This window comes from Gavialis gangeticus, unplaced genomic scaffold (genome assembly GCF_001723915.1).
Source record: "Gavialis gangeticus isolate Ggan-Ray unplaced genomic scaffold, GavGan_comp1, whole genome shotgun sequence".
Classification (NCBI taxonomy): Eukaryota; Metazoa; Chordata; order Crocodylia; family Gavialidae; genus Gavialis; species Gavialis gangeticus.
The window spans coordinates 54,529,088-54,547,326 of record NW_017729032.1 but is presented as its reverse complement, the minus strand read 5'-3'; the positions used below and the strand labels follow the sequence as shown (position 1 = coordinate 54,547,326).

At 41.5% G+C, this 18,239-nt stretch overlaps 1 protein-coding gene across 3 annotated transcripts in view; it reads right to left on the bottom strand.

The window, feature by feature from the left end:
• The window catches only part of LOC109302590 (neurobeachin-like), a 494,933-nt gene that overhangs the window by 171,911 nt on the left and 304,783 nt on the right, over positions 1 to 18,239 (bottom strand). For all 3 annotated transcript variants that reach the window (XM_019524185.1, XM_019524186.1, XM_019524187.1), the window contains exon 9: positions 600 to 712. In XM_019524185.1, coding sequence (XP_019379730.1) covers positions 600 to 712 — 113 coding nt within the window. The remainder of the gene's footprint in view (positions 1 to 599; positions 713 to 18,239) is intronic.

Below are 18,239 nucleotides of genomic sequence, written 5' to 3'. Positions count from 1 at the left end.
GGGGGGAAACAGCAGAAAATAGGCGAGGCTCTGTTCCCCCAGGCACCACCTGGGATAACAAGGAATAATGGCCACAAATTGGGAGCAGGTTCAGGATCAATATCAGAAGACATTACTTTATGGTTAGGGCTGCCAGGCTCTGGAATGAGCTCCCAGGGGAGGTGGTGCTCTCCCCTACCTTAGGGGTTTTCAAGAGGAGGTTGGATAGATAGCTGGCTGGGGTATTATGATCCCAGGACTTGTTCCTGCCCAGGGTAGGGGGTCAGACTTGATGATCTGTTCAGGTCCCTTCTGACCCTACAAACTATGAAACTATATTTTGGCAACCCTCACTGTAAATAATTTTTGTTAAGAGCATTAATTCTAGCTTTCTTAATCTACATGCACATTTTTACTCAAGTCCAGCCAACACTTCTGTTTATATAAATAGACAACGTATCTCATTTTTACAATAACATTTTTAATATCACGATCTTATAAAATTATATTATTTTCCTGAAAATCTTAATTTAATTTAATCTTTTCAGTACTGATAAAAGTAATATACTGTCTAATTAAGAAAACTGACTAAATTTCTTAAACATAAATGGTTGATATACCTTTGAAAGATCCCTGAAGTTGCCTGGAAGGGTCAGGTCCAACTCCTCTGATTCATAGTTTGTTAACACCCACGGGAATACAGGGTACTGATTTAGATCATTGTATGTTCGTCCTAATGTAGAGAAAAAAATGTAAAAGTTATACCATGTAGTGTATACAGGAAAGGATAAATAATCTAGTATTAAATTATCTTTACATTTTCCTAATCCCAGCCACTGTGTTAAAAAGGTTATTACCTGTAAAATAAAGCATGCTTTTGATTTCATGCATCTGACTTTGTTGGTCCAATGAAATACAGCATCAAAACCATTGTTTCTGAATTACAAGTCAGAAGTCTGCATTCACAGACGGTATGTGGAATATGAAGGGGACAACAAAGTTCAGAAAAAAATTTGGTTAAAAGCAAATCCTAATGCAAAACTCTCCATTTATGACACTGCAATTTTCAAAACATTTGGTGTACTTTAAAGCTGGAAGAATATTTTTGCTTTCATGTAAAGGATAACTTTCACCTTTCCATTTCTCTCCTTCACTGAATATTTATCAGTTGTAACCAGCATATTATGGCTGTATCAGTTGTAGCCAACATATTATGGCTGGCACAGTAATGAATTCAAATGGCAAATTTTAGGAATCTGTATCTGAATTTTTGGAATTTGGGCCTATCTCTAAGAATAATATTTATTACATTATTTGCTGAAAGATATAGAGCAACAGAAGTATAACATATAGCATTGGCAATATAGAACCCTGCTCTGCACAAGTTGCTTATATAAGAGCACAATGGGAGTAAGGCAGGGGTAGGCAAAATGCAGCCTGTGGGCCAGATGTGGCCCACCAGGCCATTCTATCCGGCCTGCAGGGCCCCTACAAAATTTAGAAAATTAATATTTATCTGCCCCTGGCTGCCTGTCCTGCAGCCCTTGATGGCTTGCCAAAACTGAGTAAGTGGCCCTCTGCCCAAAATAATTGTCCACCCCTGCAGTAAGGGGAAGGAAGAGAAGGGGAGAACTTTAAAGAGCCTGGAGGATCTATCCTCACACAGTTCCTCCCATCTCCTGAATCATTATGTATGCAACTATGGCTACATGGAAGCTCCTCCAGCATTAGTTAGCAGTAGCATCTACTAGGCAGCCCTGCAATTGCTTCAGAAACTGAAGTTAAATATGTTCCACTACTAGCTCCTTACACACATCTTACTGACATATCCAGCATCCAGGTAATCTACTGAGGATGGACACTGGGCTCGTGTAAATATATTTACATGTCAAAAAAAGTATATTTTAGTATAGTTCCAATTGACTTATAAAATTAAAAGACATTAATGGAAAACTATCTGTACTGTGTATATACAAGTGGTTATCAATACTGTAAGTTATGACTCTTTCTAAAGGTTTGTGTATAAATGTGTAAGTTTGAGTGGATCTAGATACATCATCACATATGAAACAACACATATTTTTCTCCAGTTAAAAATAAACCAGAAGTTTTACTAATATGCTAGAGGACTAGCACTGTATTATTCAGTTTAAGATTAAAGTAAAAACTAATAACTTCATTGGAATAAATTTAAAACAATCTGCAGGGCTCTGAAATAGGAGCTTTATTACCAGGAGTCACTAACAGCCAGCAGAATGGCAGAACAAAGGATAGTTTGCTTGGTGGGACATCAAGATGATTAAGAGAGGGTTGTTAACACTTGTGGAATGAAGACTTTAGAAGAAATCAGGTAGATTACAATGAAGTCAATTGACTTTCTCACTAGAAATGATGACTATAAAATGCTGCTGCCACTGTCAGGCAGTTGGTTTTAAACTTTGGGTAAAGCAGGAATCAAAGTCAGTTGCAAATGCACCAGTGCACCCCTCCTGGATCTGCCTCGTGTTCAAATTCAGGTATGTAGGCACAACTGGTTCAAATTGTCTCTTGACCTGAAAGAGTAATTGGGGCATCAGAAGAAAAAACAGAAAACATGATGGCTGCTGATTTTCATGTTTTTGGACAACTGCTGTCACAGGGGCCAGGCACAGAAGTTGCACAAAAACTGGTTCGAGTCATCACAAACTGGTTTAGACCTGTAACAGAATAGAAGTTCAGTGCACATAAACCAATTTCAAAATGGCTGAAACTAATTTAAGATATACCTCACTGAATGTAGTATCAGGCCTAATTGATTTGGTTCAAATTGGTTTATGAAACTTCTGTCGGAGACCCCTTCCTGGTTTAAGTTAAATCAGAGTCCTTCAGTATCCCAGCATGCTTTCCAGCCCTGGGCTGGGCTGTGCTGCCTGCTCCAGCACTGAGAACAGTCTAACTCCATCCTCTTTTCAACCCTGCTTCAGGTAGTTGACAGTTGCTATTAAGTCCCCTCTCAGTCTTCTCTGGACTAAATAAGCCCAGTTTTTTCAGTCTTTCCTCATAAGTCATGTCACCCATCCCTTCACCTTTTTGTCACCTTCTGCTGGACTCTCTAATTTATTCACATCCTTTCTGTAGTGGGGGGGCCCAAAACTGAACACAGTACACCAGATGTGGCCTCACCATTGCTGAATAGAGGGGAATAATCACTTCCCTTCACCAACTGGCAACACAGCTACCAATGCAGGCCAGTATGTTGTTAACCTTCTTGGAAACAAGGGCACACTGTTGGCTCATATTCAGTTTATTGCCCACTGTAACCCCACATCCTTTTCTGAGAGCTGCTGTCCAGCCAGTCAGCCCTAATGCTGTACTGGTGCATGGGATTGTTCCATCCTAAGTGCTGGACTTTGCACTTGTACTAGTTGATCCTCATGAGATTCCTTTCGGCCCAATCCTCCAATTTGTCTAGGTCACTCTGAATCCTAGCCCTACCTTATAGCATATCTACTACTCCCCACAGCTTGGTGTCATCTGCAAACTTGGGATGGATTACTGGATGCACTCCATCCCATCTTCCAGGTTGCTGATGAAGACATTGAACAAAACTAGCCCCAGGACCAACCCCTGGGGCACTCCACTTAATACCGGCAGCCAGCTAGACACCATGCCATTGATTAATACTTTCTGAGCCCAATGCTCCACCCTGTTTTCTATCCACTTCACAGTCCATTCATCCAGCCCATGCTTCCTTATCTTGCCTGAGAGAATGTTGTGGGAGATCATATCAAAATCCTTGCTAAAATCAAGGTACATCACATCTACCAGTCTCCCTGCATCCACAGAGCCAGTCATATCATAGAAGGTAATCAGGTTGGTCAGGCATAATTTGCCCCTAGTGAATCCATGGCGACTGTTCCTAATCAACCTTTTCTCCTCCAAGTGCTTAGAAATGGATTCCTTGAGGATCTATTTCATGATTTTTTTCAGGGACTAAGGTAAGGCTGACTGGTCTGTAGTTCCCTGGATCCTCCTTTTTCCATTTCTTAAGTATGGGCACTATGTTTGTCCTTTTCCAATAATCCGGGACCTCTCCTGATCAACATGAGTTTTAAAAGATGATGGCCAATGGCTGTGCAATCACATCAGCTAACTCCCTCAGCACCTTCGGGTGCATCCCATCCAGCCCCATGGACTTGCACATGTCCAGCTTTTCTAAGTAGTCCTTAACCTGTTGTTTCAACACTGAGGGCTGCTCACTTCCTTCCCAAACTGTACTGCCCAGTGAAGTAGTCTAGGTGCTGACCTTGTCTGTGAAGATGGAGGCAAAAAAGGCATTGAGCCCTTGAGACTTTTTGGCATCCTCTTGTCACAAGGCTGCCTTCCCTGTTCAGTAAGGAACCCACACTTTCCCATACCCTCCTCTTGCTACCGACATACTTGTAGAAACCCTTCTTACCCTTCACATCCCTTGCTAGCTGCAATTCCAATTGCGCTTTGGCCTTCTTGACTTCATCCCTGCATGCCCAAGCAACACTCTTATATTCTTCCCTAGTTAACTGTCCAAGTTTCCACTTCTTATAAGCTTCCTTTTTGTGATTTAGTTTACTGAAGAGTTCCCTGCTAAGCCAAGCTGGTCTTCTGCTATACTTGCTAGTCTTCCTGCACATCAAAGTGGTTTGTTCCTGCACTCTCAGTAAGGCTTCTTTAAAATACAGCCAGTTTTCCTGGACTCCTCTCCCCCTCAGTCTGGTTTCCCAGGGGATCCTGCCCATGAGTTCCCTGAGTGAGTCAAAGTCTGCTTTTCTGAAGTCCAGGATTCTTACTCTGCTGCTCTCCATCCTTCCTTTCCTCAGGATCCTGAACTCCATCATCTTGTGGTCACTGCTACCCAAGTTGCCATACTATTACATTCCTCACGAATTCTTCCTTGTTTGTGAGCAGTAACCCAAGAAAAGCATGGTCCTTAGTCCAACATCTGCACCAGGAAGTTGTCCTCAACATTCTCCAAAAACTTCCTGCATTGCCTGTGCACTGCTGTATTGCCCTCCCAGCAGATGTCAGGGTGACTGAAGTCCCCTGTGACAACCAGGGCCTGTGATCATGAAACTTGCACTAGCTGTTTGAAGAAAACCTCATCCACCACTTCCTCCTGTTCTGGTGGTCTATGGCAGATCCCCACCACAACATCACCTTTGTTGGTCTCCCCTCTGACCCTAACCCAGAGACTCTCAACAGGCCTATCTCCAGCTTCATTCTGGATCTCTGAGCAATCATATAGCTTGTTTACATAAAGTGCAACTCCTCCTCTTCTCCCCTACCTGTCCTTCCTAAACAGTTTGTACCCATCCATGACAGTGCTCCAGTCATGTGAGCTATCCCATCGAGTCTCCATTATTCACATCATGTCATAGTACTGTGACTGTGCAAGGACTTCCAATTCTTCCTGCTTGTTTCCCAGGCTCCTTGCATTTGTGTACAGGCACATGAGGTAACTAGTTGATTGCCCTGATTTCTCAGGAAGTATGAGATCACCTCCCCTGTTGTCCACTCCTGCTTGCTCTTCCTCTAGGTCTCCTGCTTCCCCACTTACCTTAGGGCTTTGGTCTCCATCCCCCAGTGAACCTAGTTTAAAACCCTCCTCACAAGGTTAGTGAACCCGTCTGCAAAGACGCTCTTCCCTCTCTTCATCAGGTGATTCCCATCTCTTTGCAGCAATCCTTCTTCTTGGATGAACATCCCATGGTCGAAGAAGCCAAAGCCCTGCTGGCAACACCACCTGCACAGCCAGATGTTTATCTACAGGATGCTCCTGCCCCTGTCCAGGCCCTTTCCCTTGACTGGAAGGATTGACGAGGACACAACTTGAGCCCCAGAACTCCTCATCCTTGCATCTAGAGCCCTGTAGTCACTCTTGATATGCTGAGGGTCTCCTCTGGCAATATCATTGGTGCCCACATGGATAGGCAGCATGGGGTAGTAGTCAAAGGGCTGGATAAGCCTCGGTAGTCCCTCCATGAAATCTCGGATCTGGGCTCCAGGCAAGAAGCAGACCTCCCAAGACAATGGGTCAGGTCAGCAGATGGCTCCCTCTGTCCCCTGCAGAAGGGAGTCTCCAACCACCACCACCCATCACTTCTTCATGGTGGTGGCCATCTTGATCTTTCCCACCTTGGTGAGACTGGGTCTGTCTTCCTCCACCAATGGAAAATGCTCCTCCCTCTCTGCTGCTAGAACTGCATATCTGTTCTCCAGATTAATCACTGCAGGTGGAAGTGAAGATCTCTGCTTCCTGCCAGAAGTCACAAGCCTCCAGCTTCCACCTTCTTGGGTGTCCATGTCCTCACTATTCTCTAGCACTGCCTCTGGCATTTCTTCCTCCACAGTCCCGGAGGTCTCCTCCAGCTTCAAATCAATGAATGCCTCATGGTAGAGGATGCTTCAGAGCCTCACCACCTTTTCCTGTAGTGCTCTTGCCTGTTCCCTGAAAGACACCACTAGGAGCCCCACTCACACTGCAAGCACTCCCTGACCTGGCCTTCACTGGAAGGACCTGCAAGCCACAGTTCCCACAGTATGAAACCTGGACCTGGCTGAAAGCCTCCATAGTAAGCAGTTGTGCCTGGACAGAAACCTCACATGTGCAAGCAGAGGCAGCAGCAGTGGCAGTGGCAGTGGCTCTGGTATTGTGATGCCCTCCAGCCATTTCCCTTGGTCTCTTAATCGGTCATCTCTCTCCTTCTGCTATTCTTCCAAGCTGACGTTCCCTAGCAAACTTGCCTGGAAGCTGGACTGTTTATTGCTCATTGACCCAAAAGGGTTCCTTTTTTACCTGTTTCCTCACACCAAGCTGAAAGGCTTGGCCCTCAAATGGGGGGGGGAACGGGGGTCACAAACTGGCTGAATACAGAGCTGCCCTGCCCTGCTGAACTTACTGAAAGTTGCTGCTGGCTATGACTGTGGACTACAACTCCCAGAGGCATCTGGAAGCAGGTAGAGGAAGTAATGAACAACCCTGCAGAGTCCTGCTTCTGTGATTCTAGACTGCAAACCCAGAGACCTCAGGTGCAGCAGGAGAAGGAAGTGAATACGCAGCCCATGCCAGCTACATGCCAGACAACCATACTCTAGCACCTTCTGGCTTGAGCCACTGCAAGCATGTGGCTGCATTTCCTGAATCAAAAGTGAATGTATGTCCAGTTGTTTCTCAGTTTAATCTCTGCAGTTTAGACTAACCTGCAAAGACTGAATCGATTCAGCCTCGTGCTTTCTGACTGTCTGTACTTAACCAGGGAGACAAGGTTCTTTGGGTAAATTTAATATCTTTTATTAAACTAACTAAATATGCTTTACACTTAGGCTGGAGGTAGAGGGGAGGGGTGCTTTAATTAGACCAGCTCTAAGAGCTGGTCTTATTAAAGTGCCTCAGTGTCTCATGTATCAGCATCAGCACTTCAAAAAGGTGGCAGGAGCACTTGAACTAAAGCTTGTTCATTGAGCTTTAGTTCAAGCGCCCCTACCACCATTTTGAAGCACAGGGACACTGATACATGAGACACAGGAGGCTGCTGGAGCATGGTAATTACCGTGCTTCAGCAGTCTCGATTAATTGAGTCTGCTCTGACACACTGTAATTATACTGTGTCAGAGCAGCCCTGCAGCACATCTAGAAGCACCCATAATGTTTGCTTTAATGTTCTTTCCTAAATAATTTTAAAATTAAAACCTTCCCAAACAGCAAAGCTAAATTCTAGCTCCAAAGCCTGTCCCCTCAAATCTAAGGGAAAAAAATCCCATTACTACATGCCAGCAATTGAAATGAGTGGAACTAACGTGTAGATACAATTTATAAAGAATAATTTGCATCTAAAATGAATAACTAAAATAAAAAATTCATGGCCAACTATGAGAAGGAAAATATAAGGAAGAAACCTTCTACTGTTGTCAATTTGTATACAGCAGTAGTTAAAAAAAAAATCAATGATGTGAAATGTTGAAAAAATGAGTCAATACCGAACCCACCAACATATTGACTGAGAATCATAATATGCAACAAGATTCTTGGAAAACAAAATCGAGTAATAAATATGCTTGTGTGTGTGTGTTTAATATATATAATTAACATACTGAAATAACCTGGATTAACAATTCCCAGTCGTGCTACAGATTTACAGCCCTGTCTCACTAACTGCTTCCTTTTAGATTCCGGATAGATTCCTGGGGTACACAACCAGGTCCAAGAAAACATAGCCTTCCTTGTTCTGGGATGTATTTGCAGTTCTACACAAAAATCATGCCTGCTTTACTGAAATAAGACTTTCATTGCTCTGCAAACATGCTATTTTTTTCAATTAATGTTGACAAACAACAAGCATTTCTCTATTTTTACACGCAGCCTCACTGTTACCAGTAAAAGTAGGCATTAATAACAGTTATTGTGTTCTCAATTTGGTACTTTTAGTAAATGTATATAATTAATTTAGCTGCAAAAAGAACTTGGTAAAATGAATCTAGAACCAATTGTTTGTTTTTAATATATAATTAATGAAATGCAGATGAATGATGCTATAATTTTATATAACTTCCACAATTACTAAAATCCTTGAATATGTGTTATATGATTCTTGTTTATTAAATCTATGATTCAAGCAGAAGACCAGAGTTTGTCAATGTGAAGGGGGGAGGAGAAAGGTGATCTGAAAGCTAATAGTTTTAGGGTTTTTTCCCCTTGACTCTGCCGAAGTCTTGAAACAACAAATGGGAACAGAAACCTAACTTTTCTGTGCCTCATTTTCCCTATTTGTAAAATGGGGGTATTACTTCCCCAAAAGGTTTCAATTAATTGACATATGTAAAGTTGCTAGAGAATCTAAAATGAAAGGTGATATTATAACATTAAGAATTTTCTTATTATAAAATAAACATTCTTATGTGGGTTTTCCCACATGATAATCTTCACTGAAGCCAATGGGACTACTTGCATAAAAAGCAGTTTCTGAGCCTGATCTTGGGGTCTCAAATGAATTTACCTTTTGTTTTTCTTTGAACTCTCTATGTACCAGTAGAACTGTATGCTGTTCTTTCAAAAACAAAGTAAAGTAAATCAATGCCATAAAGTAATTCAAAGCAAAAATATGAAATAATCACATACAATAAGTTTATACTACTAAATACATATTTATATAATACATTTTTAATGACCAAATATATTTTTAACTATTCTAATTTACTCTAACACTTACTTAGGTTGCAAGGTTGCAGGACATAGCATATTAAACAAACAAGTTTGAGTCAGGAGTAGAACTAAAGAGATTTTGACAAAATATTTTTCAGTGAAAAAAGTACTGATTCTTCAAAGTCAGAACAGCTAACAATAAAGGGTGAACCTCAACATATCCCTTGGTTTGAGAAGTCTTAAAATCTTAAAATTATCAAACCTTCTCATTTGAACATTTTGAAAACAGTAACATCACTTTTAGGCTTGCAATGACTTTAAATTTAGAAATCCTAGTTAATTAACTGTAGACAGGAGAGAAAAGTTTGCAATCAAAATAAATGTTTCAAGTGACCTGATTTTTCTTTGCATATTGTTATTAGCTCAAAGAAAACTTTTTGAGACTTTGACTTTTTGTCCCTCTTTCAGAGAGATTTTTTTTTTAAATTTCAAAAAGTGTCATGGGGTGGAAAACCACTGACTACCCAGCTCTAACTAGCCTCCAGTCAAGGTTCTGATTTGTTGTTTAGTTTTGGACACACAATTTAATTTCTTTTTAGATTTTCCATTTCTCTCCTTCACTAAATTTTTTTTAAAGCCAAGTATAGTAATTATACTATTTATTTTTCAAAAAAAGGTCTTGCTGCTGCTTCTTAATTCAAATATTTACATTATGACATCAATAAATAAAAACAAACTATATCAAATCTTAGTTTAAATTGGAAATGTAGAGAAACTATAAGTTAGATGTTATAGGGATTCTACATTTATGGATATCTGGATGCACAGAAGTGACTCAAGTATTATGGCATTATAAACCCATAATTCTAAAGACGCATAAAAATAACTGTTTTAATTTTACAAGAGGCATTCTTTTGATCAGTTTTAATATTACTGTGATCCTTTACAGACTATAAAGCAAGCAGATAAATGAATTTTAGCACAATGCCACTTGTTAGGTGATTGCACAGAAGAATTGTCACTGTTTTGTCTCTTGCTGAATAATTATAAAGCATAAACCTGTACTGCTACTGGGAGACATCGTACCTTTCTAGAGGCTGCAGATTTTTCACCAACTAGGCTTATAGAGATTAATGTTAAAAGCTGAATATTAAATATTACAAGCCTATGACACTAATCTACTTGAACAATAAAAACTCAGGCACAGTAAATGAGATCTCAGAAATACCGGATATGTTTCTTCATTAAAAAAAACTTTTTAATTAAACCATCCAATTTAATGTTTTTATATGGCACTTTAGTTTTGAAGGTAAAGTGATCTAGAGACAGCTGACAAAGAAATTATAACTGCAATTCCTTGGTGAAAATGTTAATGACAGCAAAATATTGTTTAATTAGATGATTGCAGCATCTGGATTAACACTCTTTAAGAGCGATGTTCCTGTGCTTGTCTGCTTCTTCACACTTTACAGACATTTTGTCATCTCTAGGTCATTAGGAAAGAATTTTTAATGATTTTTCTAGAAGCAAGCAGTTCGAGTTACATCTAATTAGATGACAATAATAAGCCCAACACATGCAGTAGCTAAATATATACATAATTAACCAGTGAGCGCTTGTACATCACAGGGTAAAAAAGTGGAAAATGCTAAACAGGAGAAAAAAGAGGGAGGAAGAAGTCGGTCTGAATTCATTACCTGAATGTGTCATTTTTTCCCCACAAACCTTTAAAAAAATAATCCTTTCCCCTTAACAAGAAATCATTTACAAGTAATTATTCCCCACTTCTGTTAAAAGACAAGGCATTTGGGATTTTTAATTTTTTATATTTAAATATACATATAAATGTAAATGCACATTTACTCTGCCAGCAAAATGCTGGGAATCAAATTTCAAAACTAGATTCTAAGTAAAAACCTGGAAGCCACACAGATTCCTGAACACAGGCTTATGTTTATTATACCCCTTCACCCCTTTATTCTTGCATCTTGCAGATTCGAAGTAATTTTCAAGTAATTTTTTTCATTATATTTCCTGAATAACACTAGTAAAGATGACTTCATTCTTTTTTTTTTCTATTGCTCAAAGTGTTCAGCTGCTACATATTCTGTTCATATGCCATAAGGCCTTTTTCTATGAGGCTGGAGAAAGGGCAATTAGTATAGTCACAGTTCCTTCAAAGCTAAGGAATCCCTGAAAAGAGAGTGGGGGAAAGGGGGCAGGAAGGCTTACGTCTACAAAATCAGGACAAAAACCAGGGGCACAAAGAGTATAAAATTGAGACTGATTGATAAGTAGCAGAGTTCAGTGTTTACCTTTGGGAAAAAAACCCAGAGCTGTAAACATGATGAAATATGCTTGAGTCAGAAAAGAGGGCAGGGAAGAGGTGAAGACCTTAGAAACAGAATAAGGAGGCGAGAAAATTGTTGACTCTAAGGCCAAAAAGACAGGTTGAAACAAGACTTTAGAGAGTTTGGGGGGGAAAAAAAGGGTAATTTTGAAAAGAAAATATAGCAGAATAGGAAGCCAGCAAGAGTTATGGAAATCATATGTTCTTGCATTAGCGTGTTCTGGATCACTCATGGTTAAAGAAGAGAGATTTAAGAATAAGGAATTGCATTTGTTGAAATGGGCAGTGGTCAAAATATGAGTGAAAAGTGAGCAGCCACATGTTTATAACATTTGGTGTGCTATAAAAATGGCAGATCAGCCCCAGAAATGGCAAATCCATGACAAAGAAGTTGCTGTTTGAAACAGCAACTTCTTTGTCCTGCTTGGACAAATTTTATATGTGGCTAGGTCTTAAGCCACCCACTATCCCACACTGCTCTGCTCTCTTCCCCACCCTCCAAGGGGGAGAGAAGAAGGGAGAGGAGCTCCCTCCCAGTGGGAAGTTTTCAGGGAGGCTTGCAGGCTGCCCAATCTCCATTGCCATATGGCAGCTATGGGAACACAGGGCTGCGATGGCAACAGCAGTTTACCAGGTGGAAAAACTGCCCAGTCAGCCCCTGATGTCCAGGTTAGCATGCAGCGGGCAAAAAACCCAGTCAGCCCTCACTGACTCAGGGCAACCCCAGCAGTCCTGTCCCCAGCACTCCTGGGCTTGTAGGCAGCAGCACCAGCAGCTTTAAAGGGTTCCTGGTGCTCAAACACCACAAGCCCTTAAAGTTCCCAGATGGTAGGCAGCCTCAGACTGGAGACCAGTGGATTTATCTGGGGAAATTGGTGAAGCTAAGGAGTAACCCCCCTCGCTAGAGAACAGGCCTTTTTGTCAACTTTGTCACACTCCAGCCAGGAGGCTGTGCCTGCCCATAGCATTAGTATAGTTGGCAGCTCTACAAACTTTGTAGCCAGGGACAAAAGTTACACATAAACTGGTTTAAGTGATAAGAAACTGGTTTAAACCTGTAACCAGTTTCAAAATGGCTGAAACTAGTTTAAGATAAACTTGGTCGAATGTAGTATCAGACTTAACTGATTTGCATCAAACCGGTTTCTGAAACTTCTGTCTCACACCCCTTCTTGATTCAAGTGAAATCACAGTTGCCCAGCATGCTTTCCAGCCCTGGGCTGGGCTGGGCTGTAACGAGCAACCAGGCCGAGTCCTGCTGTTGCAATTCTGGACTGCAAATCCTAGAGACTTCAGGAACAGCAAGGAGAGGAAGTGAACACACAACCCAACCAGACAACCGAGCTCTAGTGCTCCCTGGCTTCTGGCCTGATCCACTGCCGGCATGTGGCTGCATTTCCTGAATCAAAGGTAAATGTCTGTTCACTTTTGTTTCAATTTAATCTGTGCAGTTTAGACTAACCTGCAAAGACTGAATCAATTCAGCCTCAGGCTTTTTGACTGTCTGTACCTAGCTTGTAGCACTACAAAAAACCCCATGTCTGCCAGGCTCCACAGAGAAGTCATACAGAGTCAGATTTTATGCCAGTACTTCACTTCACTATTTCAAGGTCTGATTTGGAAATTATGGAGAATTCCAAAATAGGTGTCTAGATCAGGCGTCAGCACGGAGGTGGAAAAGGATCTGGGAGTCATTATTGACTCCAAGATGAACATGAGTCGGCAATGTGGGGAGGCGGCTAGGAAGGCCAACTGCACCTTGTCGTGCATCCACAGATGCATCTCAAGCAGGTCCAAGGAGGTGATCCTCCCCCTCTATGTGGCACTGGTCAGGCCGCAGTTGGAGTACTGCGTCCAGTTCTGGGCGCCGCACTTTAAGAGGGATGTGGACAGCATCGAGAGGGTCCAGAGGAGGGCCACTCGTATGATCAAGGGACAGCAGGGTAGGTCCTATGAGGAAAGGTTGCGGGACCTGAACCTGTTCAGCCTTCAAAAGAGAAGGCTGAGGGGGGATCTTGTGGCCTGTTATAAACTGGTTAGGGGGGATCAGCAGGCGCTGGGGGAGTCCCTGTTCCCCCGAGCGCCGCAAGGAGTGACCAGGAACAATGGTCACAAGCTGGCGGAGGGAAGGTTTAAGTTAGACATCAGGAGGCGCTACTTCACGGTCAGGGCGGCTAGGGTCTGGAACCAGCTTCCAAGTGAGGTGGTGCAGGCTCCCACCCTGGGGGTTTTTAAGAGGAGGTTGGATGACCACCTTATTGGGGTCATTTGACCCCAGTGCTCTTCCTGCCATGGCAGGGGGTCGGACTAGATGATCTGCTCAGGTCCCTTCCGACCCTAGAAACTATGAAACTATGAAAAAAGTAGATTTATGTTTCAGTCAGTGATTCTATCGCAGAGAGCAACCAGCTACCCAGAGATCTTGCAGAAAGGACAGTCACATCAGTCACAAGGAAAGGAAATGGGCTGGTTTCAGAAATTGCTTTGGTGAAAATGTCTAGTAATTTCCAAAGCTACCTGTGATTGAGCAAGTATAACAATGGATGATTTCTCAGTGTTTAATAAAGGGCTATACACCAAAATCATCAGAATAGCACAGAGGAGTTACAAAAGAAAGGGCAATAGAAATAATAAAAATATTTGCCAGGTGAAATCTACTTTTTACAAAAGGGAAGATGACAATCAAGAGAGCTATGCGCTAAATAATCCAGCATGCTACTCAAGTGCCGAACATGTGACTCAGATGTGCTAAACAAATCAGCAAATGCCTGGTGACACCAATAAGGAATTAACAGGGTATATATCTCTCAATGGTTAAAAATGAGGAAGTGAAACAGGATGGGGCCATCTAAACGAACAGCTAATGGTCTACACCAGACCATCACTATCTGCAGGAACATTTTTGGTTAAGAGGTTTACACCTTTAAAATACATATTACGTATTAGATTCCACTGTGAAGTAGTATAAATATAAAAGTGATGAAAATTGGTTTTCCAGAATGGGTTCAAATAAAAATATAGTAAGTCTGAATGTAGCATTATTTTATAAATATATTATATGCTTCAAAAATGCACATCAAATCAAACATTTTAAGTTTATTGATTCTCACAGAGGATCTTTTGATGATCTTGTCCTGCTAATGGCAGATATAGATGGCTCCTTTCTATTTGATACTGGTACATTTGAACAGTTATTAGCTTTAATGCTTTCAGTACAAGCAAAATATTTTGTAGGCAAGCATTTTCATCAGTAGAAAGGGTCAGGAATTATTCTTTTTTAAGAAAACAAATTTTTGTTACTGAAACTGAAATATGTTGCAGACACATCAGGTTTCATAGACATTAGGGCTGGAAGGGACGTCAGAAGATCATTGAGTCCAGGCTGCTGCCCAAAGGGCAGGAAGTCAGCTGGGGTCATAGGATCCCAGCAAGATAAGCATCCAATTTGCTCTTGAAGGTGTTCAATGTAGGTGCTTGAACCACCTCCGATGGCAGGCTGTTCCAGACCTTGGGGGCTCGGACAGTAAAGAAATTCTTCCTTATGTCCAGCCTGAAACGGTCTTGCAGGAGTTTATAACCGTTCACCTCATCATCCCTTGGAGCGCTGTGGTGAACAAACGTTCCCTCAGATACTGGTGGTCACCCCTGATAAACTTATAGGTGGCCATCAGATCACCCCTGAGCCTGCACTTTTCCAGGCTAAGGAGATCAGATATATCTTTGTTTTAATTAATATTTGCTGAAACATAGGTATGTTCCAAGGTCTATGAAACGGCAAGCCTGAAAGTTGAGGTTGTGTAGGACAGAGTCTGGGAAGACCTAAAAATCTGGCCATAAACCGCAGCTTTCAGAGCTTGCCACAAAGCTAGAGCTAGTGCTCACAGGACTCCTAGGTTCCCCATTCCATAAGGAGAGACTCCCAAGCCTACCACTTACTCCATACTTTCCAGATGGGCCACAATTCCCTGCAAGCAACCTGGGAAGCCTTCTCATTACTGGAGTCAGCTGGCTCACCTTTGGAACTTTGTAGAAGAGTCTGATTTTTCAAAAAGATTTATTTTTTAAATTTTCCACAGACAATTTAGAGAATAACCAAAACCTTTTTTGAAATGTTCAGGCAAAGTTATATGGGTAGATGTGATATCTTTTACTAGACCAAATGAGTAGTTAGAAAGAAGTTCTTTGCAAGCTTTTGGCTTGGAATTTCCCAGGGAGCTTCAAACAACTCCACTTTTCATGCGCTTTAAACTGCTTAGTTTCTTTTTGTATTTGGCAGTTAGTTAGGCTGTCTAGGATAAATTGTATTTGCTCTTTTAAAACAAGGATTTGTGAACATTTTGAGAGACAGCAGAGAAGAAGGCAGAGAGTATAGCATCATTAGGGACCGAAAGGCATTCTTTATGTCAACAGGCTTGCCTATTGCTAAAGAAAGCTCAAAGATCAAGAAGCAGAGTTAACTATGATTTCACAGTGCAGTACATGCATTCTTGTTTTTTATTAGCAGTTTGCATGGAAAGCTATTTCTGTTTCAGAATAATTTGGGACCATCTGGCAGCAGCTATGGTAGAAGTTAATAGATCTATTATGTCACTAGAATTACAGAACTTTCAGAAGAGGAGATAGGGCTGCAGTGAATGAGGTCAGGATAACAGACTTTTTAAAAAGAAAGCATTAGTATTTGCTTTCAGTCCTGTGTAGGGATCTGGCCATTTCTCAGGTATCTTTGCAAGGGTTTTTTAAAGATATATTTTCAGATCATGAAGGCTAACGTTATCCAGCTTGGGAAAAAGAAAAGGGATTAGGGAACGTACAGATCTTTCATGAAAGGTAATTCTGACAGTGGTTCCAAGCCATGGAGACAGATTTCAAACAAGCAACAGCATTAATGAATATTCTGCATAAGGGAAGCCTCTTCAAATAGTAATTGCTTAACACCCTGTTCATATCCTATTTTGGACGGTGTGTCTACAAACTAATGAAGGGATCTCATTTTACATAATATGCATTATGGGCTTCTTTGAAGCCTTTACAAATCAGCATGTTCATTTCCCTCCCCAAAAACACAATTGTGTTAGTACGTGTGGCTTCAAGTCATCATCACAAGGAGTGTTGACATTAAAAAACATATTAACCAATCTAAGATTTAAAATTAGGAGAAGGAAATATGTCTTTTCTTCTGAAGACCTAAATCTCTACCTAATGTGACAATGTTACCTACAGATAAAATATCTGCTATCTGAATTTTATTTTAAATGTATTTCAGAAAGTTTTGGTAAAGGTTGGAGATTAACCAGCAAAATATGGGACACATTTGTTTAGACAGGGAGCAATTAGTGTGCTGCACAATGAGATTTACCAGTGTTAGATTAAGGGAAGCAAAACCCGCAACATTTCAGAAATGAGCTGAGGTCTGAGTTGCATCATATAGGTATGCCAAGTCACAAAAAGATGCTACCAAACTACTGTCCAATTCTCTGTGTGTTTCTCAAAAAAATGAAAATGGAAACATACAGACAAGCAACGATTTATAGCCTTCTCACACATTACAGAAAAGAAAAACAAACGAGTAATTCTTCAAACCTTTCATCCAGCAGCTGTGTATCTGGAGTGTAGATGTAAAGCCATACTGTTGTAAGGGAAGTGAATGATGTGGGACCAATTACAGAGAAACCTGCCTTAAGTGCCCACCCAAATGGCTAGCAAAAAGCTGTCTAATAGGAATAGTCTCTAACTAGAGGTCAAAAGAATATTTTAGTTAAAACTTTGAGATATTTTAATGTAGTCCCTTGAGACTGGAGCTTGCTCACTGATGGATATTTTAGTGCAAGTACTGCTGTAATTCGGAACAGCTTCAGTCATAATAATGTCTCCCAAGCCTGGATGCGCTGGTGATACCCCAAGAAATAAATTACTCTGAGCTTCAAAAGTAATTAATAATATATAGGGGTGCACCAACACAGATTTTTGGGGCTGATACCGATAGCTGATTTTTAAGGAAGCATATTGGCCAATACCTATCTGATTTCTGATACTAGACTGGTGTGCAGCTGGTAAGTCTAGTCTAGTAAGTCTGGTGGAAGGTAAAGGGGAAAGGAAGGGGTGCGGGGGGCGATCAAGGCACCCACAGTGAGGGAGGAGTGGAGCTAAGGCTGGGGCAGGGGCAAGCGCTGCCCAGCTGGGGCGGAGCGGATGCAGGACAGAGCTGCTGCTCATCTGGGGGGTGCAGGGATGAGGGGGTGGCTTCCACCACTGCACACCACTTGTCCAGGAGCTGCTGGTCCACATGCCCAGTGGCTCCCACATCTGCTCATCCTGAGCAGCTCCTGCTGCTTGTCTGGGAGGGCAAGGTGGGGGCGGGGGTTGTGTGGCCCCAGATTTGTGTGGGGCGAAACTATATATAAGACTGAAACTATGAGGGAAATACGGTTTTGTGGGCAATCCACTGGATGAAACTAAGATACCTATGTTAAATTTCCAAGTCTAGAAGACACTTGTGGAAATTTAGACACATCACAAATTCTGTGTCTGAGTTGGCCAAATATGCAGTAACAACAGCACTTGCATAACTCACACAAATGATTTCATAGTTTCATAGTTAGTAGGGTCAGAAGGGACCTGAGCAGATCATCAAGTCCAACCCCCTGCCATGGCAGGAAAGAGTACTGGGGTCAAATGACCCCAGCAAGGTGGTTGTCAAGCCTTGTCTTAAAGACCCCCAGAGTAGGAGCCAGCACCACTTCGCTTGGAAGTTGGTTC